The sequence below is a fragment of the Mus musculus genome, chromosome 13, assembly GCF_000001635.26.
Source record: "Mus musculus strain C57BL/6J chromosome 13, GRCm38.p6 C57BL/6J".
Classification (NCBI taxonomy): Eukaryota; Metazoa; Chordata; class Mammalia; order Rodentia; family Muridae; genus Mus; species Mus musculus.
In genome coordinates this window covers 75,919,353-75,942,768 of record NC_000079.6, presented here as the reverse complement: position 1 = coordinate 75,942,768, position 23,416 = coordinate 75,919,353, and the positions used below count along the sequence as shown (strand labels likewise).

Sequence of the window (23,416 nt, the reverse complement as noted above, 5' to 3'; positions counted from 1 at the left end):
AAGGGAAAAAAGAATGGGATTTGAGAACTAATTTTAAATGGCTTATTTGTTGATTATTAACCTCTGAAAAGACTAGTTTTTAATAGTGCTAATGCTCATATATTAGCCTTTTGTTTTAGTGGTTAATAAATTGGAAATACCACTAAGAACTTAAATAAATCTTCATGTTTATGATAGTTGAATAAAATAAGTCTTAGCTTGTCTCTTGAGTAGCTTGACTCTGAAGTGTTTGATAAAAGGACAAAGAAGACAGCTCCCTGACTTACAAATATCTTCATAACACAGTAGCACTATGTATTTCAAGTGTCTTCATTTAATTTTAAATCTGTGATTTCTTGCTGATATTGTAGTTATATATTTTTCAGCTAAAGATTACTATATATACATAATATATAAATGTTTAAACTTTTGGGTCTTAAAAAAGGTACAAATTATGTGAGATTTTTACATTAAAAAGACAGTTTTTTTTTTAAGAAAACTACCAGAGCTAAGGAGAACTAGCATACTTTTGAATAGAAATGTGTAAAAAGTAAAGAGAAAATTTTCTTGAGCATATTTTCCTATTATGGAAAGAAAGCACTCTTTAACTGGAAACTCATATCAGTGTGCTGAAATAAATGAAAGGATGCTACCTAACCTTCAAGTATGACAGTGATGACAGTATCAAAAGATGCCACTAGGGAGGACTGGTAGGCACAGTTACTTTGAGCCCTTTTATTATGAAAGATTTTGTAGCCTAAAAGTATTACTTATTCAGTATACTGTTGAATAAATGTGCAATGAATCAATGGAGTAGACACAGAAAACATAAGAGAAGATGAATTAGGATGTTGGGATTTGCTTTTTGTTTTGTTTTGTTTTAATTTGAGAGTTAACCCTTTCCTGCCTGTGTCCATTTAGCCAAGAGCCAGCCATTTTATAAGAATAAAATAGATAACACAAAATCTTCAAAATGGGTGAAAAATAAGCTTTGTGGTCTTGACTCTTGTCACATCTTGACTGTCATGGTTTATAAAGGGAATTCCAATTGTGTGTGCTCACAGTCTGTGACGACACATTCGTCACTGGGTACAACTTCCCAGATTGGATGAGCCCTCAAGCGCAGTGAATTAAATAGGCAGTTATTCACTCTGAGCTTCTGGGTCTTCCTCTTGAATGCAAGTAAATTCTGCCAGAAATATGAAGGTTGGTGATGCCTGTCAGCTGGGACTGGCATATGTACTGAGTCGGAATATCAAACAGCGCTTTGGACAACAAAAGGAACAGCTTTCACACCCCATGCTCTCACTATATGTGGTTTTGGTAAATTGCTCACCCCCCTCTCAGGCTTATTTTCCCTATCTATCCTAGAGCTGTGCTGAAGGGTAAAGTCCCAAGTATGGTGGCTCTAGGTGCTCCAAAAGCGATAGCTGCCATAATAAAGTGCATATTACAGCTTTAGTGCAGTCATATAGTACTTACACTAAGCATGGGAGAGTTTCTCATGTCAGTCAAGATTTACACCAGTGCAGGACCTGCACACACTCATCAAACAGAATGAATCAAGTTCTTGTTTCCCTGTAGGAACTTAGATTTTGTGTTTTAAAAGATAAGCTTGACTCTCCAGTGTGGGCCCCCTCAAGTTTGTTGTGTAACATCCCAGGGAAATCCTGGAACTGATTTACAAGGGCTGGGACACATGGATTTCCTCATATTTCTAGAAACCAGTGGATCATTTTCTCTGTGATGTAGCCTAAAAGGAAGGCGTTGCTGCTGCCATGGGGTTGGAAGGATCTGGGAGAGCTTCCCTTTTTTCTAGTTACTTTCTGTAGCTGGCTGGCCCTACTCTGGCTGCTTGCCATCTATCTTGACACTTTTAAAAGAAATCTGTTTCAAATTCACTAGATAAAGTTCATGGCTTATATTCTCCTACCTCTCTCCTTTGTAGTCATATTATTATTTAATTTCATATTTCTAGATTTTTGTTTTCCTCTCTGTAAAAATTATGTTCTAATGCAATGAGGTTAGCTGGACCTCCTGGCTCCTGCCTATAATCCCAGCTCTTGGGAGGCAGAGGAAAGAGAGTTATCAGTTTGGGCCAGCCTGGGCTACATTAGACAGTCTCAAAGAATTGAGAAATGAATGAATGGATAAAAAAATGAATAAACCATGATGTTTATTACTATTTTCTTATACAGGGCTTGAAGCTCTAGATTGTGTTACAACTAAGTGTTTGCAGTTGTCTTAGCCTCAATACCACAGAGTAAATTGCTACTACTTAAGCCCCCTTTCCCCATGTTTTCTCTTAATGCCCCCCCCCCTACCCCCACATAATTCTCTGATAACTCTGGATTCCTAACTACTGGAATGTGAAAACCACTTTCTACCTTGTTTTCTAGGTGTTCAATGGCTGTTGGGTTTGAATCCCAGGTCTCTGATGTTTTCTTGTTATTACTGTTACCCTTCAGCTTCCTTACTGTGTTTCACTTGCATATTCTGAATGTGAATATTTACAGATATGCTTAGACCTGTGAGAGTTTGCATTTTGTTGACTTGGGAGTTAGGTGTTCTCATCTTTTTGAGCTATATCGGTGTGGCCACTTCTCCCCGTGCCCGTTGCCCCTTATACCCTAATACTATATCCTGAATTGTCCTCAGTCAGACCCTGATAGCTCTGTTTGCCTTCCTATTTCTGTTCTTTTGTGTTCTCTTAGTGTTGTTGATAATTTGTCCCTATTTAAAAATTCTGCAATGCAACTCTCGTTCTCAATAGACTTCCTAAGGAGGTTAGGTATGGAGATGGGACAAGAACCTCTCTCTGTAAACAGGCATTTCTGTCATAGGCTAAAAGCTCTGTCACGTAGATATTGCTTGATTGGAACATTCACAGATCGAGGTGTGAGCATTCCTAGTCCAGCACTTTACTCACCTCCTAAGCGTTCCACCAACTGGAAACCAAGCATTCACAGTCTATAGGACCATCCTTAATCAAACCACCATGTCATTTAAAAATATATTTTCATAACTTCTAAAAGCCAACATACATGGAACATTTACACGAACAGTTATAATTATAACTGATATGACAATGAGTTTGGGGAATGATTTGAAGATAAACGAACTAAATGTTGACGTTTGCATTTTTGTTTAGGACATTTTTGACAGTGATTGGTACACCTCCCGAAACCTAATTGGGGGTGCCGACATCATTGTGATCAAATACAATGTAAATGACAAGTTTTCATTCCATGAAGTAAAGGATAACTATATTCCAGTGATTAAAAGAGCATCAAACTCAGTTCCGGTAATCATTGCGGCTGTTGGTACGAGACAAAATGGTAAGTATGCAATTTTTTTTTGTAATGAGCATGCAAACACCATGTTTACAAAGAAGAGTTGATTAATGATTAATACAGTTCTGTTTGAAAATGGAAACAACTCATTGTTCTTTAGATACCAGATGGGAGATTCACAAACTTCTACTGTGGTTTACATACAAATCTTCCCTTAAGTTGCTCTCCTACTGCACATCAGTAATTGTGTTCTTTTGACATACGAAGTGTATTATTAGACTGGCTTTGAGCCTAAATAATATCTTATTGACTATCTTAAGGTCCATTCCATGGGCAAGGCTACATTCCCCATGCAGAGATGTGTGCATGTGAGCAGGATGGTTAGACAGATAACTGGGAGTGAGTGGGACACACGCACAGCTCGGCCCAAGAAAGGGCTGTTTATTACAACATGCTTGGCAGGTTCCGATGACTCAGTCCGTCTCAGACTGTGCTCTTGTGCACAAGATCATCAGCTATCTCAAGGACAACCCAAGACTCATTTTGAATTGATAGTATCTTCTAAATGTACTCAATGGCATTTCCTTAGTCAAACAGTCTTTAAATTTTAATTCTTTGTTTGAAAAAAAAAACTTTTGAGATCGTGGTCTAGCAAAGTGTCTTAGTTAGGTTTCTGTTGCTGTGATAAGGCGCAAAGGAAGTTGGGGCTGTTGCAAGTAATTCCATCACGAAGAGAAATCAGGACAGGAACTCAAGCAGGGCAGAGATCTCAAGGTGGGAGCTAAAGCAGAAGCCGTTGAGGAGTGCTACATTTTGGCTCACCCTTCGTGACATGCTAAAGCTGCTTTCTTACAGAACCAGGACCACCAAACCAGGCGAGGTAGATCCCACATGGATCTGGGGCCTCCTACATCAGTTATCAGCCAGGATGTACCACGGGGCATTTTCTCAATTGAGGTTTCCACTTCCAAAATGACTCTGGCTGCTATCGAGTTGACATAAAACTAACCAGCACTGTAAGGAACCCATGGCTTGCTAACCCAAGAGTACGGCTTAATGTGTTTACTTAAGTGTAACATCCTCTGTAGAGGACGCTGTTGCTCTCTGGCTTCTGATGGTCTTGCCTGTCCCTGAACATCACACATACAGAGTTGCACAGTAGGAGTGTGTGCATACTCCTTCCTCATTTAACTGCTGTATATTATGCCATTGCATAAATGTGCCATGAACTATGTCTACACTGTCCTTCTGATACTTGGGTTGTCCCTTCCAGGGGATTGCTGGCCAGGTATGTTTCACCCTAGTACTTACAGAGAAAACAACCTTGACCTGCCCTTGGCCTCACATTCTCAGGACTTCTCCAATTTTTTTTTCTTTCCGATTCACGATTCTTGAAAGAGTTATCCTTAATTCTTGAGACAGTTTCCCCCAGCCTCTTGGAGCTTCCCTTCAGCTGTTGTGTTTGCATTAAGCTCTCCAGGGTGAGCATTAAATGCTTGTTTGTCAAATTTGTTGCACTTAAGTCACAATTCTCTCTTTGAAATTATCCACACACTTCCTGCTCCACTACCGGAGCTACTGTTTCCTGGTGCTTCTAACCTCTCCCCTCTTCTCTGGTGCCCTCCCTGGCCTCCTATATACAGCAGCAACACAGAGAGCTTATTTGGTACTTAAGCTTCATTTCTTGCTCTCTACCTAGACGTAAACTTTCACGTTGTGTCCCTGGCTTTCTTTGTACACTTATGTACACTTACGTACATGTGATAGCTTCATTCTGCTGATTCGACTGTAGCCTGTCCCCCTCACCTGTATCCCCATGGATATGACTCTCTGCCTACTAAATTCCCTCTGCCTCTCTGTACACCTAAAATACACCCTGCTAAACTCATTTTTCTCTCACACCACCCATGTCAAGTAGGTTGAGAAACATGTTTGATTTTGTTTTTGTTTTTTTTTATTACGTGTTTTCCTCAATTACATTTCCAATGCTATCCCAAAAGTCCCCCATACCCTCCCCCCAACTTCCCTACCCACCCATTCCCATTTTTTTGGGCCTGGCGTTCCCCTGTACTGGGGCATATAAAGTTTGTGTGTCCAATGGGCCTTTCTTTCCACTGATGGCTGACTAGGCCATCTTTTGATACATATGCAGCTAGAGTCAAGAGCTCCGGGGTACTGGTTAGTTCAGAATGTTGTTCCACCTATAGGGTTGCAGATCCCTTTAGCTCCTTGGGTACTTTCTCTAGCTCCTCCATTGGGGGCCCTGTGATCCATCCAATAGCTGACTGTGAGCATCCACTTCTGTGTTTGCTAGGCCCTGACATAGTCTCACAAGAGACAGCTATATCTGGGTCCTTTCAGCAAAATCTTGCTAGTATATGCAATGGTGTCAGCGTTTGGAAGCTGATTATGGGGTGGATCCCTGGATATGGCAGTCTCTAGATGGTCCATCCTTTCGTCACAGCTCCAAACTTTGTCTCTGTAACTCCTTCCATGGGTGTTTTGTTCCCAATTCTAAGAAGGGGCACAGTGTCCACACTTTGGTCTTCATTCTTCTTGAGTTTCATATGTTTAGCAAATTGTATCTTATATCTTGGGTATCCTAAGTTTTGGGCTAATATCCACTTATCAGTGAGTATATATTGTGTGAGTTCCTTTGTGATTGTGTTACCTCACTCAGGATGATGCCCTCCAGGTCCATCCATTTGGCTAGGAATTTCATAAATTCATTCTTTTTAATAGCTGAGTAGTACTCCATTGTGTAGATGTACCACATTTTCTGTGTCCATTCCTCTGTTGAGGGGCATCTGGGTTCTTTCCAGCTTCTGGCTATTATAAATAAGGCTGCTATGAACATAGTGGAGCATATGTCCTTCTTACCGGTTGGGACATCTTCTGGATATATGCCCAGGAGAGGTATTGCTGGATCCTCCGGTAGTACTATGTCCAATTTTCTAAGGAACAGCCAGACTGATTTCTAGAGTGGTTGTACAAGCTTTCAATTCCACCAACAATGGAGGAGTGTTCCTCTTTCTCCACATCCACGCCAGCATCTGCTGTCACCTGAATTTTTCATCTTAGCCATTCTGACTGGTGTGAGGTGGAATCTCAGGGTTGTTTTGATTTGCATTTCCCTGATGATTAGGGATGCTGACCATTATTTCAGGTGCTTCTCAGCCATTTGGTATTCCTCAGGTGAGAATTCTTTGTTTAGCTCTGATCCCCGTTTTTTAATGGGGTTATTTGATTTTCTGGAGTCCACCTTCTTGAGTTCTTTATGTATATTGGATATTAGTCCCCTATCTGATTTAGGATAGGTAAAGATCCTTTTCCAATCTGTTGGTGGTCTTTTTGTCTTATTGATGGTGTCTTTTGCCTTGCAGAAGCTTTGCAGTTTCATGAGGTCCCATTTGTCGATTCTCGATCTTACAGCACAAGCCATTGCTGTTCTATTCAGGAATTTTTCCCCTGTGCCCATATCTTCAAGGCTTTTCCCCACTTTCTCCTCTATAAGTTTCAGTGTCTCTGGTTTTATGTGAAGTTCCTTGATCCACTTAGATTTGACCTTTGTACAAGGAGATAGGAATGGATCGATTCGCATTCTTCTACATGATAACAACCAGTTGTGCCAGCACCATTTGTTGAAAATGCTGGCTTTCTTCCACTGGATGGTTTTAGCTCCCTTGTCAAAGATCAAGTGACCATAGGTGTGTGGGTTCATTTCTGGGTCTTCAGTTCTATTCCATTGGTCTACTTGTCTGTCACTATACCAGTACCATGCAGTTTTTTTATCACAATTGCTCTGTAGTACAGCTTTAGGTCAGGCATGGTGATTCCACCAGAGATTCTTTTATCCTTGAGAAGAGTTTTTGCTATCCTAGGTTTTTTGTTATTCCAGATGAATTTGCAGATTGCTCTTTCTAATTCGTTGAAGAATTGAGTTGGAATTTTGATGGGGATTGCATTGAATCTGTAGATTGCTTTTGGCAAGATAGCCATTTTTACAATGTTGATCCTGCCAATCCATGAGCATGGGAGATCTTTCCATCTTCTGAGATCTTCTTCAATTTCTTTCTTCAGAGACTTGAAGTTCTTATCATACAGATCTTTCACTTCCTTAGTTGGAGTCACGCCAAGGTATTTTATATTATTTGTGACTATTGAGAAGGGTGTTGTTTCCCTAATTTCTTTCTCAGCCTGTTTATTCTTTGTGTATAGAAAGGCCATTCACTTGTTTGAGTTAATTTTATATCCAGCTACTTCACTGAAGCTGTTGGTCGGGTTTAGGAGTTCTCTGGTGGAATTTTTAGGGTCACTTATATATACTATCATATCATCTGCAAAAAGTGATATTTTGACTTCATCTTTTCCAATTTGTATCCCCTTGATCTCCTTTTGTTGTTGAATTGCTCTGGCTAGGACTTCAAGTACAATGTTGAATAGGTATGGAGAGAGTGGATAGCCTTGTCTAGTCCCTGATTTTAGTGGGATTGCTTCCAGCTTCTCACCATTTACTTTGATGTTGGCTACTGGTTTGCTGTAGATTGCTTTTATCATGTTTAGGTATGGGCCTTGAATTCCTGATCTTTCCAAGACTTTTATCATGAATGGGTGTTGGATCTTGTCGAATGCTTTTTTCCACATCTAACGAGATGATCATGTGGTTTTTGTCTTTGAGTTTGTTTATATACTGGATTACGTTGATGGATTTTCGTATATTAAACCATCCCTGCATCCCTGGGATGAAACCTACTTGGTCAGGATGGATGATTGCTTTAATGTGTTCTTGGATTTGGTTAGTGAGAATTTTATTGAGGATTTTTGCATCTATATTCATAAGGGAAATTGGTCTGAAGTTCTCTATCTTTGTTGGATCTTTCTGTGGTTTAGGTATCAGAGTAATTGTGGCTTCATAGAATGAGTTGGGTAAAGTTCCTTCTACTTCTATTTTGTGGAATAGTTTGTGCAGAACTGGAATTAGATCTTCTTTGAAGGTCTGGTAGAACTCTTTACTAAACCCATCTGGTCCTGGGCTTGTTTTTTGGCTGGGAGACTGTTAATGACTGCTTTTATTTCTTTAGGGGATATAGGACTGTTTAGATCATTAACTTGATCCTGATTTAACTTTGGTGCCTGGTATCTGTCTAGAAATTTGTTCATTTTGTCCAGGTTTTCCAGTTTTGTTGAGTATAGCCTTTTGTAGAAGGATCTGATGGTGTTTTGGATTTCTTCAGGATCTGTTTGATTTTGTACTAAGTAAATCTCAAACTTACTTTAATGTTGTCATCCCTGCTGGGTTTCAATTCTTTGTTAATCTTTTAAAATTTTTTGGTGTCTTTATTTTTTTTATTAATGTGTGTATGTGTATGTCTGCATGAGTTTATGTCTACCCTGTTAATGCAATTCTTCAGAGCTAGAAGAGGGTATTAGATCCTCTCATGCTGGCTTTACTGGTGGTAGTGAGCTGCCCATTGTGGGTGCTAGGAAACAAATATGGACTCTGCAGGAGCGGTAACTGCTGAGACATTTCTCCAGACCCTCACTTAATCTTTTAAAGTGGACTCTTTTTTTGGTGGTGGGGTTCCTAAATGGGTAAGCTGCAGATATTTGGGGGTCCTCAAATTTATACAGTTTTTTTAATACCCACAATTCAGATACATACAAATATAAAAGTAAATATTTATTTATAATATGCAAAGAGCAAAACAAATTTCAAATATGAAAAACTGTTAAATGCCACTAATGTCTAACATAATAGCCTAAAAGATGCTTCTATTTAATAGCTTAACACTTCTTTTAATTTTATTCTTTTGTCCTTTGGGTTGTAAATTCTCTGATGATATCTTCATATGCATTACTTTGTGGTATTTCCAGTAGAGAGAAGAGAGTGATAATTAGTTTTTTGTTCTAATTTCTTCACTCTCCACATCTTTCTAGCCCCAGGCACCTGAGTTCATATTTCAGCTCAGAGCGCTATGTTTTCTGATGTCTGTCAGGTCTCCACTGTGTGGCCTGAATATTTCTGAAAGTCACTCCTGTGCCAGGACAATTACCATTTGCTTACAAGTTTCAGGAGGTGCTGCAGGCTGTGAGTGAACCTAAAGTTAATTTACTTAGAAGCATCCAGAAAACACTGATGGCTCTTTCAGAGTGGCCTCATTCAATAGGATCTTAAGGAATGGAAAGAGACAGTGATTGTAATCAAACATATATATTATTTGCCCATTTTACAGCATGTAATTGTGTCAGAAGAATACATTATTGAGTTTTCTCCCAGGCATTCCCATAGAAAGCACAGGCAGCTTGAAGTGTCAGCGCCATAGGGAACCGGGTCTCGCCTCCTGCTTTTGCTTCCTTCCTTTTGATGTAAACTCAGGATAATCCAGAATACAGTGAGATGAGCACAGTCATTGCTTTGAATTTTTTAGGAACTTAATTTTTCTCTTTTATTTTTTTCAAATTTCAAGCTTAAGAAAATTGTCAAGAATAAAACATTGAATTGCAGAATTTATAACTCACTTGCATATACATGCACACATGCATTTTCTCTTCTAGATAATTTGAGACTACGGTGTAAACATGGGATTTTCTTTCACTCCTGATGGCTTCAATAATTATCATATAAGAACAAACTATGAATCACATCTTGTGCATAAAATGGCCATCACTCAAGAAATGTGAGATATTTTTTAACTGGTAGACTATTTAAAATATCCACATTTACATTTTCATGCTTATCCTAGTAACTAGGTTTTTTTTTTCCAGTTCAAGACGTAAACAGTAGTAGTCTTTGATCTAGAATTGATCCGCAATGTCTTTTTCTTCTTGGTGGAGGTTTTTGAAATGGACATTTTACAAGGGTTTTGACCCATTCTTTTGTATGAGCTGCAGAACACATACCTGCAATAGTGTGCTCTGCCCTCTCTCTTACTCTGTAGTTGGCTTTCCTCTATAAGCAGCTTTCTGCTTCTCTCTGCCTTCCCCCAACTCTTTAAATTCATTATCGCTTATAAGGACTGGTTTTTACGGTTCAGTATTTTGTGATCTATTACTCTGGTGTCTTTCCAGGATAGCTTGAGTCAGTTTTCAGTGCTTCCTCACTTGCTGGAAGTCATCACAAACTTTGACATTGCTGTAGTAGTTCAGGTTCCTTTTTGTGGGGGATGGTGATCAGAAATGACCCAGCTGGGCTACACACCATTGAAGGTATCATTGTGTCCAGGTTCTTGCAGTGAAGCTGGACATGAAAATCGGTTTTGAAATCAGAGGTTCCCATTAGTACTTTTCTTCTTATCCAGCGTTTGTGTTCATCTTAGTAACTTTGTATTGTAAACTCCTTATCAGAAACACAGACTCCTTCACTCCTTCATGATCTGGCTTCTGACCACTTCTTGAACACTGTAGGACACAATTCCCACTTTGGGTAGTAGTCCCACTGGACTCCTTGGAGAACCTGACACTACTCTTTGAAGGACTCTTCCTTTCTGGCTGCAGCTGCCAGCACCCCACCATTTTTTCCCTCTCTACAGGCCTTCAGTGGGCTGATGTTGATAATTCTGGATCTTTCCCAACACTCATGGCTTTCTTATTTTCTGTTGCTGAATCCCTTCTTCTTCTCCCTCACCCCTCTTTCTTTGTGGTAGCATCCCACCCTGTACCCCAGGCTGGCCTTGAACTCATGGTCTTGCTGCTTCTGCCTCTCAAGCCTTTGAATTACAGCCTATCTTTATGCTGCTTTGTTCTTGGCTTCTGCTCTCTGACTTGTACATAAGTTTTTTTCTGCCACTTTTTTTTGTTTATAATTTTAATTTCAACATTTTTGTGTGTGTGTCTAAGATCTCTAAATGGTTTACTCACAATTTCTTATTCCTGACTTAAAGATACTTTTAGATACTTAGAGATACTTAAAGATACAGTTCCTTAAAAATGCTCAGTTATTTATAGTTAATTCTCTTTGGTTGAATGTTAAATGGGTTTCCTTTAGGCATTGTAAATTTATTCAGTGAGTTTTGTGTCAAGATGTAGCAGTTTCTCAAACGATAGGGAAATTTTTGTTTATTTACTTTTGCACTGCATTTTGCTGGCTGGATCGATTCCTTTCTCTTGCTCTGGGCAGCTGCTGTCTGTGGCTGGGGTAGACGTGGGAGTATACACAGGGTTAGTGGGGCTAGCTGTTTCCTTCCACCAGTGTGCTTTGGCCATCTGCCAGCCATCTGCCTGTGGTCCTGCTGTTTCCTGCTTCCCACGTTTGAGCTGGGAACACTGGAGGTCGCTTCAGTGTGTGAAACCACCTGTACTCTGACTGCTTACTCTGCTCTAGTCTGCTGCTGTTTGCTGCCATTTGCCAGGCATTGCTAGTGTCTGTTTCTGTGTAATCAGTCCTCTCTCCCAACTCCTACCCTTCCTTCCTTCTTTCCTCCCTCCCTTCCTCCTCCTCTTTGACAGCTCCCTTTTATTTAGTCGCATGTTTGGTGGTTTAGCAGATAGGAGAGATAGCAACATGGGCTTAGCTTGCCATCTTGAGATTTTAAAAGTGGAAATATGGGAGTGGAGAGATGCCGCCATGGTGAAGAGCACTTGCTGTTCCTCCAGGGGACCTGAGTTTGATTCCCAGAACAACTACTTGTAACTCCAGGGAAGTCAGCATCCTTTTCCAGGGTCCACAGGTACCCACCTACACATGGCAGATACACACAGAAATACATGTAAACATAAATAAAAGTTATAAAAATAAGGGTTTTATTTTTATTTTGAGTGGAAATGGTTTTCTTGTTCTGGCCCACACTGTCTATTCTGATTGCAGCCAGTGCCCCTTGCACAACCTCCTTCTGTAACAGCTTAGCAGATTCATCCTTAGCTGTGAACCATTACCTTTTCTGTACACCCTCCATGGGGGGTCTTCTCTGTTCCTATGGTAACTTGGAATACCTTTATTTTGTATTCTCTATGTTGCAAATGCTTGCAGTCACATCTGCCCTGGTCAGTTGGTCATGAATCCTTCAGCTTTGTATCTTTCTATCTTTATTGGTAGTAGGTACTCGTAAACGTTTTGTCAGTGGGTAAATATTTTGTTTATAAATAATTTAAATGAAAACAGTCCACGTGTGCCGTCCCTCCAGCGCCAAATCAGGGTCTCTCTGAGTCTAGGTTAGATTTGGAATCGTGGAGATGCAGAAGGACACCCCTCCTCCGCTCGTGCGCCCGGCGGCCCGCGAGTAGAACCTGCCCCCCAATGCGCCCGCATGCGTGGAACGTCAGTTGGAGGCTGCACAGTACCTAGGCCTGATGGTTCCGTTCTGCTCGGGGTCTCCAGCCTGAGTGGTCGCTGCTGGGTAGCTTCTCTGTGGTTTTTCAAGGATCCTAGTGCAGCCCCCAACGAAGGTCTCTGCTCTGCTGGCATCCATACCGAGGCTGGAGTAGCTGGCCTCACTTGGGTGGGGGACAAAGGTATCCTAGTGGCTTCTGATTCAGGTGCTGTTGAATTATGGAAGCTAGATGAGAACGAGACACTTATAGTCAGAAAGTTCTGCAAGGATGAGCGTGATGACATTGTGTCTACTGTCACTGGCCTGAGCTCGGGCACACAAGCTGTCAGTGGTCGCAAAGACTGCTGCATCATCAGGGACCTGGCTCAGCAGGTGTCACTGAATTCATACCGAGCTCATGCAGGACAGGGTACCTGTGTTGCTGCCTCTCCCCACAAAGACTCTGTGTTTCTTTCATGCAGTGAAGACAGTAGAACTTTGCTCTGGGATACCCGCTGTCCCAAGCCGGCATCACAGATGGGCTGCAATGCCTCTGGCTACCTCCCCACCACCTTGGCTTGGCATCCTCAGCAGAGTGAAGTCTTTGTTTTTGGTGACGAGAATGGATCTGTCTCCCTTGTGGACACCAAGAATGCAAGCTGTACCCTCAGCTCAGCTGTCACTCCCAGGGTGTCACTACACTGGTATTCTCTCCACACAGTGTCCCCTCCTGACTTCTCTCAGCGAAGACTGTTCCCTTGCTGTGCTGGATTCAAGCTTTTCTGAGGTGTTTAGAAGCCCACAGAGACTTTGTGAGAGATGCTACGTGGTCTCCACTCATTCACTCCCTTCTTACCACAGTTGGCTGGGGCCATCAGGTCATTCACCATGTTGTGCCCTTAGGGCCTCTCCCAAACCCTGGACCTGACAGTGTTGTGGAGTAGAATGGATTTCAGAAAAACCAAAACAAGCCCTCCTCAGCCTGAGGGAGGCTGCATCCCATAGTGACTCGGAGGAAGAAACTTCCTCTGTAAATGGATGTATGTGAGTACACATGTATGAGTGCGGTGTATAGTTTGGAGTGGAGAAAATTATTCTTCCGCTTTCCCAAAGCAATGCTCTTTACCCCTGACAAAGTGACCAGAGGATTTTAATGCTTCCCATGTCTGGGAATTGGCGATGTTAGGGATATGGAATGTGGGTATCCCTAGATTTTTGGGAATACTTCACTCTACTCAGAGGTGCGTAATTTATTTTTATATAGAGTTTAATTCACTATTATGGGTATTACTTCCATATACAAAAGTCTAGCCCAATGTACCTTGAGAAGACAAAACAGTTTTGTACAAATCCCTGTTATACTGAGTCAAATCCATTTTCTGGGTGAATAAATTTGGCCCTGCAGTGTAGCCCTTGCTCACCCTTTCCTTCCTTGGTGTTGTGTATGAGAGATGAGTGTTTTCCTGTCTTATATTTCACAGATAAGTTTTAGGGATGATGGACCACTTAAAAATGTTTCAGTGAAGTGGGAAAATTGACATGGATTGTTACAGAGAAAAATCTGTAATTTTTCCCACCTAAAAATTGATCTGGGTACCTTCCTCTGGAGAGCTGAAGTCTGACTGTATTTTTGGACTCCTAAGATTTGAGATCCAGCATCAGGGAAACTGTTGGAAATACTGAAAGGTGAAATAAAGACTTTTATCACTAACATCATGAAGTGAAGTGACTAAAGATGTGATTACATGTTAATTATAGAACTAAGTCTGGCTGGGAACTCACAGGCCTCACTGCTCCCCATCACCCCACCTTCCACAATACATTTCAGTGAGCTGGATAATTCTCTTGGAGACCTTTTTAGAGCTTATTTAGCAAAGCAGTTTTGTTTCTTTGGTGTGTGTGTATGTGTGTGTAAGTATAAATTTGCATAATTTGCATGCATAAATTTGTTTGTTTGTTTAAGATAGTGCTTGCTATATAGCTCTGGCCTATCATAAATATGCTATCCTCATATTTTAGATTCTGAAAGGCAGAGATTACAACCATAGTTGACCCTATTACACATTTTTTTTTTACCAAACTTGGCAGTGTGACAGTTTTACATACTTGGCTCTGAATACATTTTTTGGATTTTTGCTTTTTTGAGACAGTGTCTCTTGAAGGCCAGACTAACCTTGAATCCATTATATAAACAAGAATGACACTGAATTTATAATCTGCCTGCCTCCATCTCACCACTCCTGGGATTGCAGGTGTGTGCACACACCCTGAGCCACATCCCCAGAACAAATTTGGGTTTTAGTACATAGTACAAATAGCTTTGAAGGACAAATCTGTAAGGTTTCTAGGATGCAGCCATAGTTTTAAATTTCAGTAAATAAGCATCTTACCTTTCAAGTTTTTTCTTTCTTTTTTTCAAGTTATCTTTCAAGTACTGAAACTTTTATATATTACTGAGCTAGAATTTATCAAGAGAATTTCCAAAGTTTGCCAACAATGGCAGCCTATTCTAGATGCCACTACTCTGAAAGAGATACTATTTATTCAAATGCAGGACCTCACTGTTTAAAAAAAAATGAAAACATCTTATGATAATATCTTAAAAGTGTGTGTGTGTTCCCGACTTTGGGGGTGGTCTGAAGACAGTGCTAATTCTGATTCTCAGAGCTACTGTGCCCATGAGATCTGCAGATCTCTGAAAGTTAAAGGCCATTTTGGTCTACAAAATACAGTGGTTCTCAACGTGTGGGTCATGACCACTTTGGGAATTGTCTTAGTCATGGTTTCATTTTTTTTTAAATGGGTATTTATTTCATTTACCAAAAGTCCCCTACACATGCCGCACCCACTCCCCCACCCACCCACTCCCACTTCTTGGCCTGGCGTTCCCCTGTACTGAGGCATATAAAGTTTGCACGACCAATGAGCCTCTCTTTCCACTGATGGCCGTCTAGGACACCTTCTGATTTATATGCAGCTAGAGACACGAGCTCCGGGAGGGGGTGGGGGAGGGTACTGGTTAGTTCATAATGTTGATCCACCTATAGGGTTGCAGATCCCTTTAGCTCCTTGGGTAATTTCTCTAGCTCCTCCATTGGGAGCCCTGTGATCCATCCATTAGCTGACTGTGAGCATCCACATCTGTGCTTTCTAGGCCTCGGCATAGTCTCACAAGAGACAGCTATATCTGGGTCCTTTCAGCAAAATCTTGCTAGTGTATGCAATGGTATCAGCGTTTGGAAGCTGATTATAGGATGGATCCCTAGATATGGCAGTCTCTAGATGGTCCACCCTTTCGTCTCAGTTCCAAACTTTGTCTCTGTAACTCCTTCCATGGGTGTTTTGTTCCCAATTCTAAGAAGGGGCAAAGTGTCCACACTTTGGACTTCGTTATTCGAGTTCTTTTGTGAATGTGTTACCTCACTGAGGATGATGCCCTCCAGGTCCATCCATTTCCCTAGGAATTTCATAAATTCATTCTTTTTAATAGCTGAGTAGTACTCCATTGTGTACATGTACCACATTTTCTGTATCCATTCCTCTGTTGAGGGACATCTGGGTTCTTTCCAGCTTCTGGCTGTTATAAATAAGGCTGCTATGAACATAGTGGAGCATGTGTTCTTATTAACAGTTGGAACATCTTCTGGATATATGCCCAGGAGAGGTATTGCAGGATCCTCCAGTAGTACTATGTCCAATTTTCTGAGGAACCACCAGACTGATTTCCAGAGTGGTTGTACAAGCTTGAAATCCCACCAACAATGGAGGAGTGTTCCTCTTTCTCCACATCCTCACCAGCATCTGCTGTCACCTGAATTTTTTACCTTAGCCATTCTGACTGGTGTGAGATGGAATCTCAGGGTTGTTTTGATTTGCATTTCCCTGATGATTAGGGATGCTGAACATTTTTTCAGGTGCTTCTCAGCCATTTGGTATTCCTCAGGTGAGAATTCTTTGTTTAGCTCTGATCCCCGTTTTTTAATGGGATTATTTGATTTTCTAGAGTGTACCTTCTTGAATTCTTTATATATATTTGATATTAGTCCCCTATCTGATTTAGGATAGGTAAAGATCCTTTCCCAATCTGTTGGTGGCCTTTTTCTCTTATTGACGGTGTCTTTTGCTTTGCAGAAGCTTTGCAATTTTATGAGGTCCCATTTGTCGATTCTTGATCTAAAAGCACAAGCCATTGCTGTTCTATTCAGGAATTTTTCCCCTGTACCAATATCTTCGAGGCTTTTCCGTACTTTCTCCTCTATAAGTTTCAGTGTCTCTGGTTTTATGTGGAGTTCCTTAATCCACTTAGATTTGACCTTAGTATAAGGAGATAGGAATGGATCAATTCTCATTCTTCTACATGATAACCGCAGTTGAGCCAGCACCATTTGTTGAAAATGCTGTCTTTTTTTCCACTGGATGGTTTTTGCTCCCTTTTCAAAGATCAAGTGACCATAGGTGTGTGGGTTCATTTCTGGGTCTTCAATTCTATTCCATTGGTCTACTTGTCTGTCGCTATACCAGTACCATGCAGTTTTTATCACAATTGCTCTGTAGTAAAGCTTTAGGTCAGGCTTGGTGATTCCACCAGAGGTTCTTTTATCCTTGAGAAGAGTTTTTGGTATCCTAGGTTTTTTGTTATTCCAGATGAATTTGCAGATTGACCTTTCTAATTTGTTGAAGAATTGAGTTGGAATTTTGATGGGGATTGAATTGAATCTGTAGATTGTTTTTGGCAAGATAGCCATTTTTACTATATTGATCCTGCCAATCCATGAGCATGGGAGATCTTTCCATCTTCTGAGATCTTCTTCAATTTCTTTCTTCAGAGACTTGAAGTTCTTATCATACAGATCTTTCACTTCCTTAGTTGGAGTCACGCCAAGGTATTTTATATTATTTGTGACTATTGAGAAGGGTGTTGTTTCCCTAATTTCTTCCTCAGCCTGTTTATTCTTTGTGTAGAGAAAGGCCATTGACTTGTTTGAGTTAATTTTATATCCAGCTACTTCACTGAAGCAGTTTGTCAGGCTTAGGAGTTCTCTGGTGGAATTTTTAGGGTCACTTATATATACTATCATATATGTGCAAAAAGTGATATTTTGACTTCTTCCTTTCCAATTTGTATCCCCTTGATCTCCTTTTGTTGTCGAATTGCTCTGGCTAGGACTTCAAGTACAATGTTGAAGAGGTAGGGAGAAAGTGGGCAGCCTTGTCTAGTCCCTAATTTTAGTGGGATTGCTTCCAGCTTCTCACCATTTACTTTGATGTTGGCTACTGGTTTGCTGTAGATTGCTTTTATCATGTTTAGGTATGGGCCTTGAATTCCTGATCTTTCCAAGACTTTTATCATGAATGGGTGTTGGATTTTGTGAAATGCTTTCTCAGCATCTAACTAGATGATCATGTGGTTTGTCTTTGAGTTTGTTTATATACTGGATTACATTGATGAATTTCCGTATATTGAATCATCCCTGCATCCCTGGGATGAAACGTACTTGGTCAGGATGGATGATTGTTTTGATGTGTTCTTGGATTCAGTTGGGGAGAACTTTATTGAGGATTTTTGCATAGATATTCATAAGGGAAATTGGTCTGAAGTTCTCTATCTTTGTTGGGCCTTTTTGTGATTTAGGTATCAGAGTAATTGTGGCTTCATAAAATGAGTTGGGTAGAGTACCTCCTGTTTCTATTTTGTGGAATAGTTTGTGAAGAACTGGGATTAGATCTTCTTTGAAGGTCTGATAGAACTCTGCACTAAACTCATCTGGTTCTGGGCTTTTTTTGGTTGGGAGACTATTAATGACTGCTTCTATTTCTTTAGGGGATATAGGACTGTTTAGATCATTAACCTGATCTTGATTTAACTTTGGTACCTGGTATCTGTCTAGAAACTTGTCCATTTCATCCAGGTTCTCCAGTTTTGTTGAGTATAGCCTCTTGTAGAAGGATCTGATGGTGTTTTGGATTTCTTCAGGATCTGTTGTTATGTCTCCCTTTTCATTTCTGATTTTGTTAATTAGGATGCTTTCCCTGTGCCCTCTAATGAGTCTGGCTAAGGGTTTATCTATCTTGTTGATTTTCTCAAAGAACCAGCTCCTCGATTGGTTGATTCTTTGAATAGTTCTTCTTGTTTCCACTTGGTTGATTTCACCCCTGAGTTTGATTATTTCCTGCCGTCTACTTCTCTTGGGTGAATTTGCTTCCTTTTGTTCTAGAGCTTTTAGGTGTTTTGTCAAGCTGCTAATATGTGCTCTCTCTAGTTTCTTTTTGGAGGCACTCAGAGCTATGAGTTTTCCTCTTAGAAATGCTTTCATTTTGTCCCATAAGTTTGGATATGTTGTGGCTTCATTTTCATTAAACTCCAAAAAGTCCTTAATTCCTTTCTTTATTCCTTCCTTGACCAAGGTATCATTGAGAAGAGTGTTGTTCAGTTTCCACGTGAATGTTGGCTTTCTATTATTTATTTTGTTATTGAAGATCAGCCTTAGTCCATGTTGATCTGATAGGATGCATGGGACAATTTCAATATTTTTTTATATGTTGTGGCTTGTTTTGTGACCAATTATGTGGTCAATTTTGGAGAAGGTACCATGAGGTGCTGAGAAGAAGGTATATCCTTTTGTTTTATGATAAAATGTTTTGTAGATACCTGTTAGATCCATTTGTTTCATAACTTCTGTTAGTTTCACTGTGTCCCTGTTTAGTCTCTGTTTCCATGATCTGTCTATTGGTGAAAGTGGTGTGTTGAAGTTTCTCTCCCACTATTACTGTGTGAGTTCAATGTGTGCTTTGAGCTTTACTAAAGTTTTTTAATGGATGTGGCTGCCCTTGTATTTGGAGCATAAATATTCAGAATTGAGAATTCCTCTTGGAAGATTTTACCTTTGATGAGTATTAAGTGCCCCTCCATGTCCTTTTTGATGACTTTGGGTTGGAAGTCTATTTTATTAGATATTAGAATGGCTACTCCAGCTTGTTTCTTCATACCATTTGCTTGGAAAATTGTTTTCCAGCCTTTCATTCTGAGGTAGTCTCTATCTTTTTCCCTGAGATGGGTGTCCTGTAAGCAGCAAAATGTTGGGTCCTGTTTGTGTAGCCAGTCTGTTAATCTATGTCTTTTTATTGGGGAGTTGAGTCCATTGATATTAAGAGATATTAAGGAAAAGTAATTGTTGCTTCTTATTATTTTTGTTGTTAAAGTTGGCATTCTATTCTTGTGGCTGTCTTCCTTTAGGTTTGTTGAGGGATTACCTTCTTGCTTTTTCTAGGACGTGGTTTCCTTCCTTGTATAGTTTTTTTTTTTTCTGTTATTATCCTAGAAGTGCTGGAAAGATAATGTGTGAATTTGTTTCTGTCGTGGAATACTTTTGATTCTCCATCTAAGGTAATTGAAAGTTTGGCTGGGCATAGTAGCCTGGGCTGGCATTTATGTTCTCTTAGTGTCTGTATAACATCTGTCCAGACTCTTCTGGTTTTCATAGTGTCTGGTGAAAAATCTGGTGTAATTCTGATAGGCTTGCCTTTATATGTTACTTGACCTTTTTCCCTTATTGCTTTTGATATTCTATCTTTATTTAGTGCAGTTGTTGTTCTGATTATTATGTGTCGGGAGGAATTTCTTTTCTGGTTCAGTCTATTTGGAGTACTGTAGGCTTCTTGTATGTTCACTGGCATCTCTTTCTTTAGGTTTGGGCAGTTTTCTTCTATAATTTTGTTGAAGATATTTGCTGGCCCTTTGAGTTGAAAATCTTCATTCTCATCTACTCCTATTATCCATAGGTTTGGACTTCTCATTGTGTCCCGGATTTCCTGGATGTTTTAAGTGGGATCTTTTTGCATTTTGCATTTTCTTTGATTTTTGTGCCCATGTTCTCTATGGAATCTTCTGCATCTGAGATTCTCTCTTCCATCTCTTGTATTCTGTTGCTGATGCTCGCATCTATGGTTCTAGATTTCTTTCCTAGGGTTTCTATCTCCAGCGTTGCCTCACTTTGGGTTTTCTTTATTGTGTCTACTTCCCTTTTTATGTCTTGGATTGTTTTATTCAATTCCATCACCTGGTTGGTCGTGTTTTCCTGCAATTCTTTAAGGGATTTTTGTGTTTCCTCTTTAAGGTCTTCTACCTGTTTAGCAGTGTTCTCCTGTATTTCTTTAAGTGAGTTATTAAAGTCCCTGTTGATGTCCTCTACCATCATCATGAGATATGCTTTTAAATCCGGGTCTAGCTTTTCAGGTGTGTTGGGGTGTCATGGACTGGGCAAGGTGGGAGTGCTGGGTTCTCATGATGGTGAGTGGTCTTGGTTTCTGTTAGTAAGATTCTTATGTTTACCTTTCGCCATCTGGTAATATCTTGAGTTAGTTGTTAAAGTTGTCTCTGGTTACAGATTGTTCCTCTCATGATTCTGTTAGCCTCTATCAGCAGACCTGGAAGACTGGATCTCTCCTGTGAGTTTCAGTGATCAGAGCACTCTCTGCAGGCAAGCTCTCCTCTTACAGGGAAGGTGCACACATATCTGGCGTTCGGACCTCCCTCCTGGCCGATGATGAAGGCCCAAAACAGGACCTGTCCCAGAAGCTGTGTTGCTTTGGCCTGTCACAGAAGCTGTTAGCTTCTGTAGTCCACACTCTCACCTGTGCAAACTACTCTCTGCGGAGTCCTGGAACTAAGATGTCTCCCGCCGATGCTCAGGCAAAGCCCTCCTCTGGTCGGGAAGGTGCCCATATGTCTGGAGCCTGAAAAGGGGGCTGCTTCAGTAGCTCTGTGGCTCCGGCCTGTCCCAGAAGCTGTTAGCTTCTGTAGTCCACTCTCTCACCTGTGCAGACTACTCTCGGCAGAGTTCCAGAATCCTTAGTCAGGGTTTCTATTCCTGCACAAACATCATGACAAAGAAGCAGTTGGGAAGGAAAGGGCTTATTCAGCTTCCATACTGTTGTTAATCACCAAGGAAGTCAGGACTGGAACTCAAGCAGGTAAGAAAGCAGGAGCTGATGCAGAGGCCATGGAGGGATGTTCTTTACTGGCTTGCTTCCCCTGGCTTGCTCAGCCTGCTGTCTTATAGAACCAAGACTGCCAGCCCAGAGATGATTCCACCCACAAGGGGCCTTTCCCCCTTGATCACTAATTGAGAAAATGCCTTACAGTTGGATCTCATGGAGGCATTTCCTCAACTGAATCTCCTTTCTCTGTGATAACTCCAGCTGTGTCAAATTGACACAAAACTAGCCAGTACAGGGACCAAGTGACCTTCTCACAGAGGTTGCATCTCAGATATCCTGCATATCAGATGTTTACATTACAATTTATAACAGCAAAATTACAGTTATGAAGTAGCAATAAAAGTAATTTTATGTCTGGTAGTCACCACTACATGAGGAACCGTATTAAATATTAAGTGTTATTTTGGGTCCTCTGGTTACATGCTTAGTATGTTTAGTCTATCAGTATTTTACCGACTCCTATAGCCAACTCAAGAAGACTTTTGCATAGAATGTTGCAGTAACTACAGCTGCTGGATATGTGGAAACACAGGGATGGTTCAGAAGAGACCCTCAGAGTAACCAGTTGGGGAAAAAATTGTCTACATCAGGTTTAAAGAAATCCTTGGGAATCCAGAAAACATGTAACTAGCCAAGGGACAGCTAATTAATTGTTTGACTGTTTTTCTTCCTGCTGAGTAGAAAGAAATGTCATTCCACTGGCTACAAGCAAAAATTACTGTTAGCCGTACTTGTCCATCAGGTTCATTCTCCTCTCAGAACACTGATGACTTTGCTTAATTTTATCCAGGAGGAACACTAAGTAAGGAGATCTGCGAACCCACCCCCTTCCCGCCACATAAGGAGACCTTTGTCTTCAGAAAAAACAAGGCATTGTTCACAAAGGCCTTGGAAAGAGAGAAGCCATTTGTTCTTTCTCAAGAAGGCCCAAATGCTACATGAGTAGCTTGCTACAAACTGAAGAAATCTTAGAAAAGATATGTTCCGATTAGGATGTATGGCATAATTAAAGAAGCACGGCTTTATCGTGTTTCTGATCACTGTATTTTGGGAACTGGTCATCTCTGTTCAAACTTCTTGATTCTGTTTTTGGATATTGCCACTTTTTTGTTATCAGGTGGAGCCAGTGACACTTTTGTCTTTGTTTTTCAATCTCTGCTTTGAGAGACTAAGTCACCTGACTGATCTGAGCTGCAGCTTTCTCTTCTGTAAAATGAAGACAAAAGCACATGCTTTCTGAACTTTATTTTTATTTATTCATTCTTTTTGACACAGGTTCTCCCTAAGTAACTGTCCTGGAACTCTCTGTGGAGACCAGATTGAGCTCTAAAGCACAGAGATCTGCCTGCCTCAGCCTCCTGAGTGCTCAGGGATTAAAGGCGTGGGCGACTACACTGTGGTTTCTGAGCTTCAGAGGGTAAAATTGCTTGCTGCCAAGACTGAGGACAGAGGATTTGATTCCTGAAATCCACGTCATGGAAGGAAAGAAATGACTCTAGAAAGTAATCTTTTGACCTTGCCTCAGACACTGTGGCACACACCCCATACATAAGAGTACACGTTCCATCTGTGTATAGTAGCTGAGTCACATGGTTGTTTTGTGTTTCCTGAGAGTGTTGCTCAAATGCTTTTCGTGGCTCTTCCACACAACCCCTCAGTTGGGAGGCTTGTCAGCGGATGCTGCACACAGTATCTTTCAGGCATTTCTCTCCACAGGTAGGAGCTTCTTTGCCCAAAGTAATGTCCTTGCCATGTCTCTCATCTAATCACTAAGTAGATATAGGAGCTCAGTTGTCTTTCTTTGAGAGGCTAGCCTCCAGAGTGTGTGGTCTCAGGTACGTCTGCCTTGTTGCTGAAGTCTTTCCTGTTCTCAGATTCACTCCTGAGAAGAGTTGTTTCTGG

General features: G+C 40.7%; 1 protein-coding gene and 1 pseudogene across 6 annotated transcripts in view; both read left to right on the top strand.

The window, feature by feature from the left end:
• Rhobtb3 (Rho-related BTB domain containing 3) overlaps nt 1-23,416 on the top strand; it is a 74,288-nt gene that overhangs the window by 1,056 nt on the left and 49,816 nt on the right. For 3 of the 6 annotated variants that reach the window (NM_028493.2, XM_006517411.4, XM_006517410.4), the window contains exon 3: nt 3,131-3,317. The exons of 1 other annotated variant lie outside the window; for it this stretch is intronic. In NM_028493.2, the coding sequence (NP_082769.1) occupies nt 3,131-3,317 (187 nt within the window). Of the gene's footprint in view, nt 1-3,130; nt 3,318-22,789; nt 23,017-23,040; nt 23,231-23,416 lie in introns of those variants that run through there. 2 more of the 6 variants (XM_011244574.3, XM_011244573.2) reach the window with 2 other exon arrangements.
• Nucleotides 12,371-13,658, top strand: Gm15528 (predicted gene 15528; annotated as a pseudogene).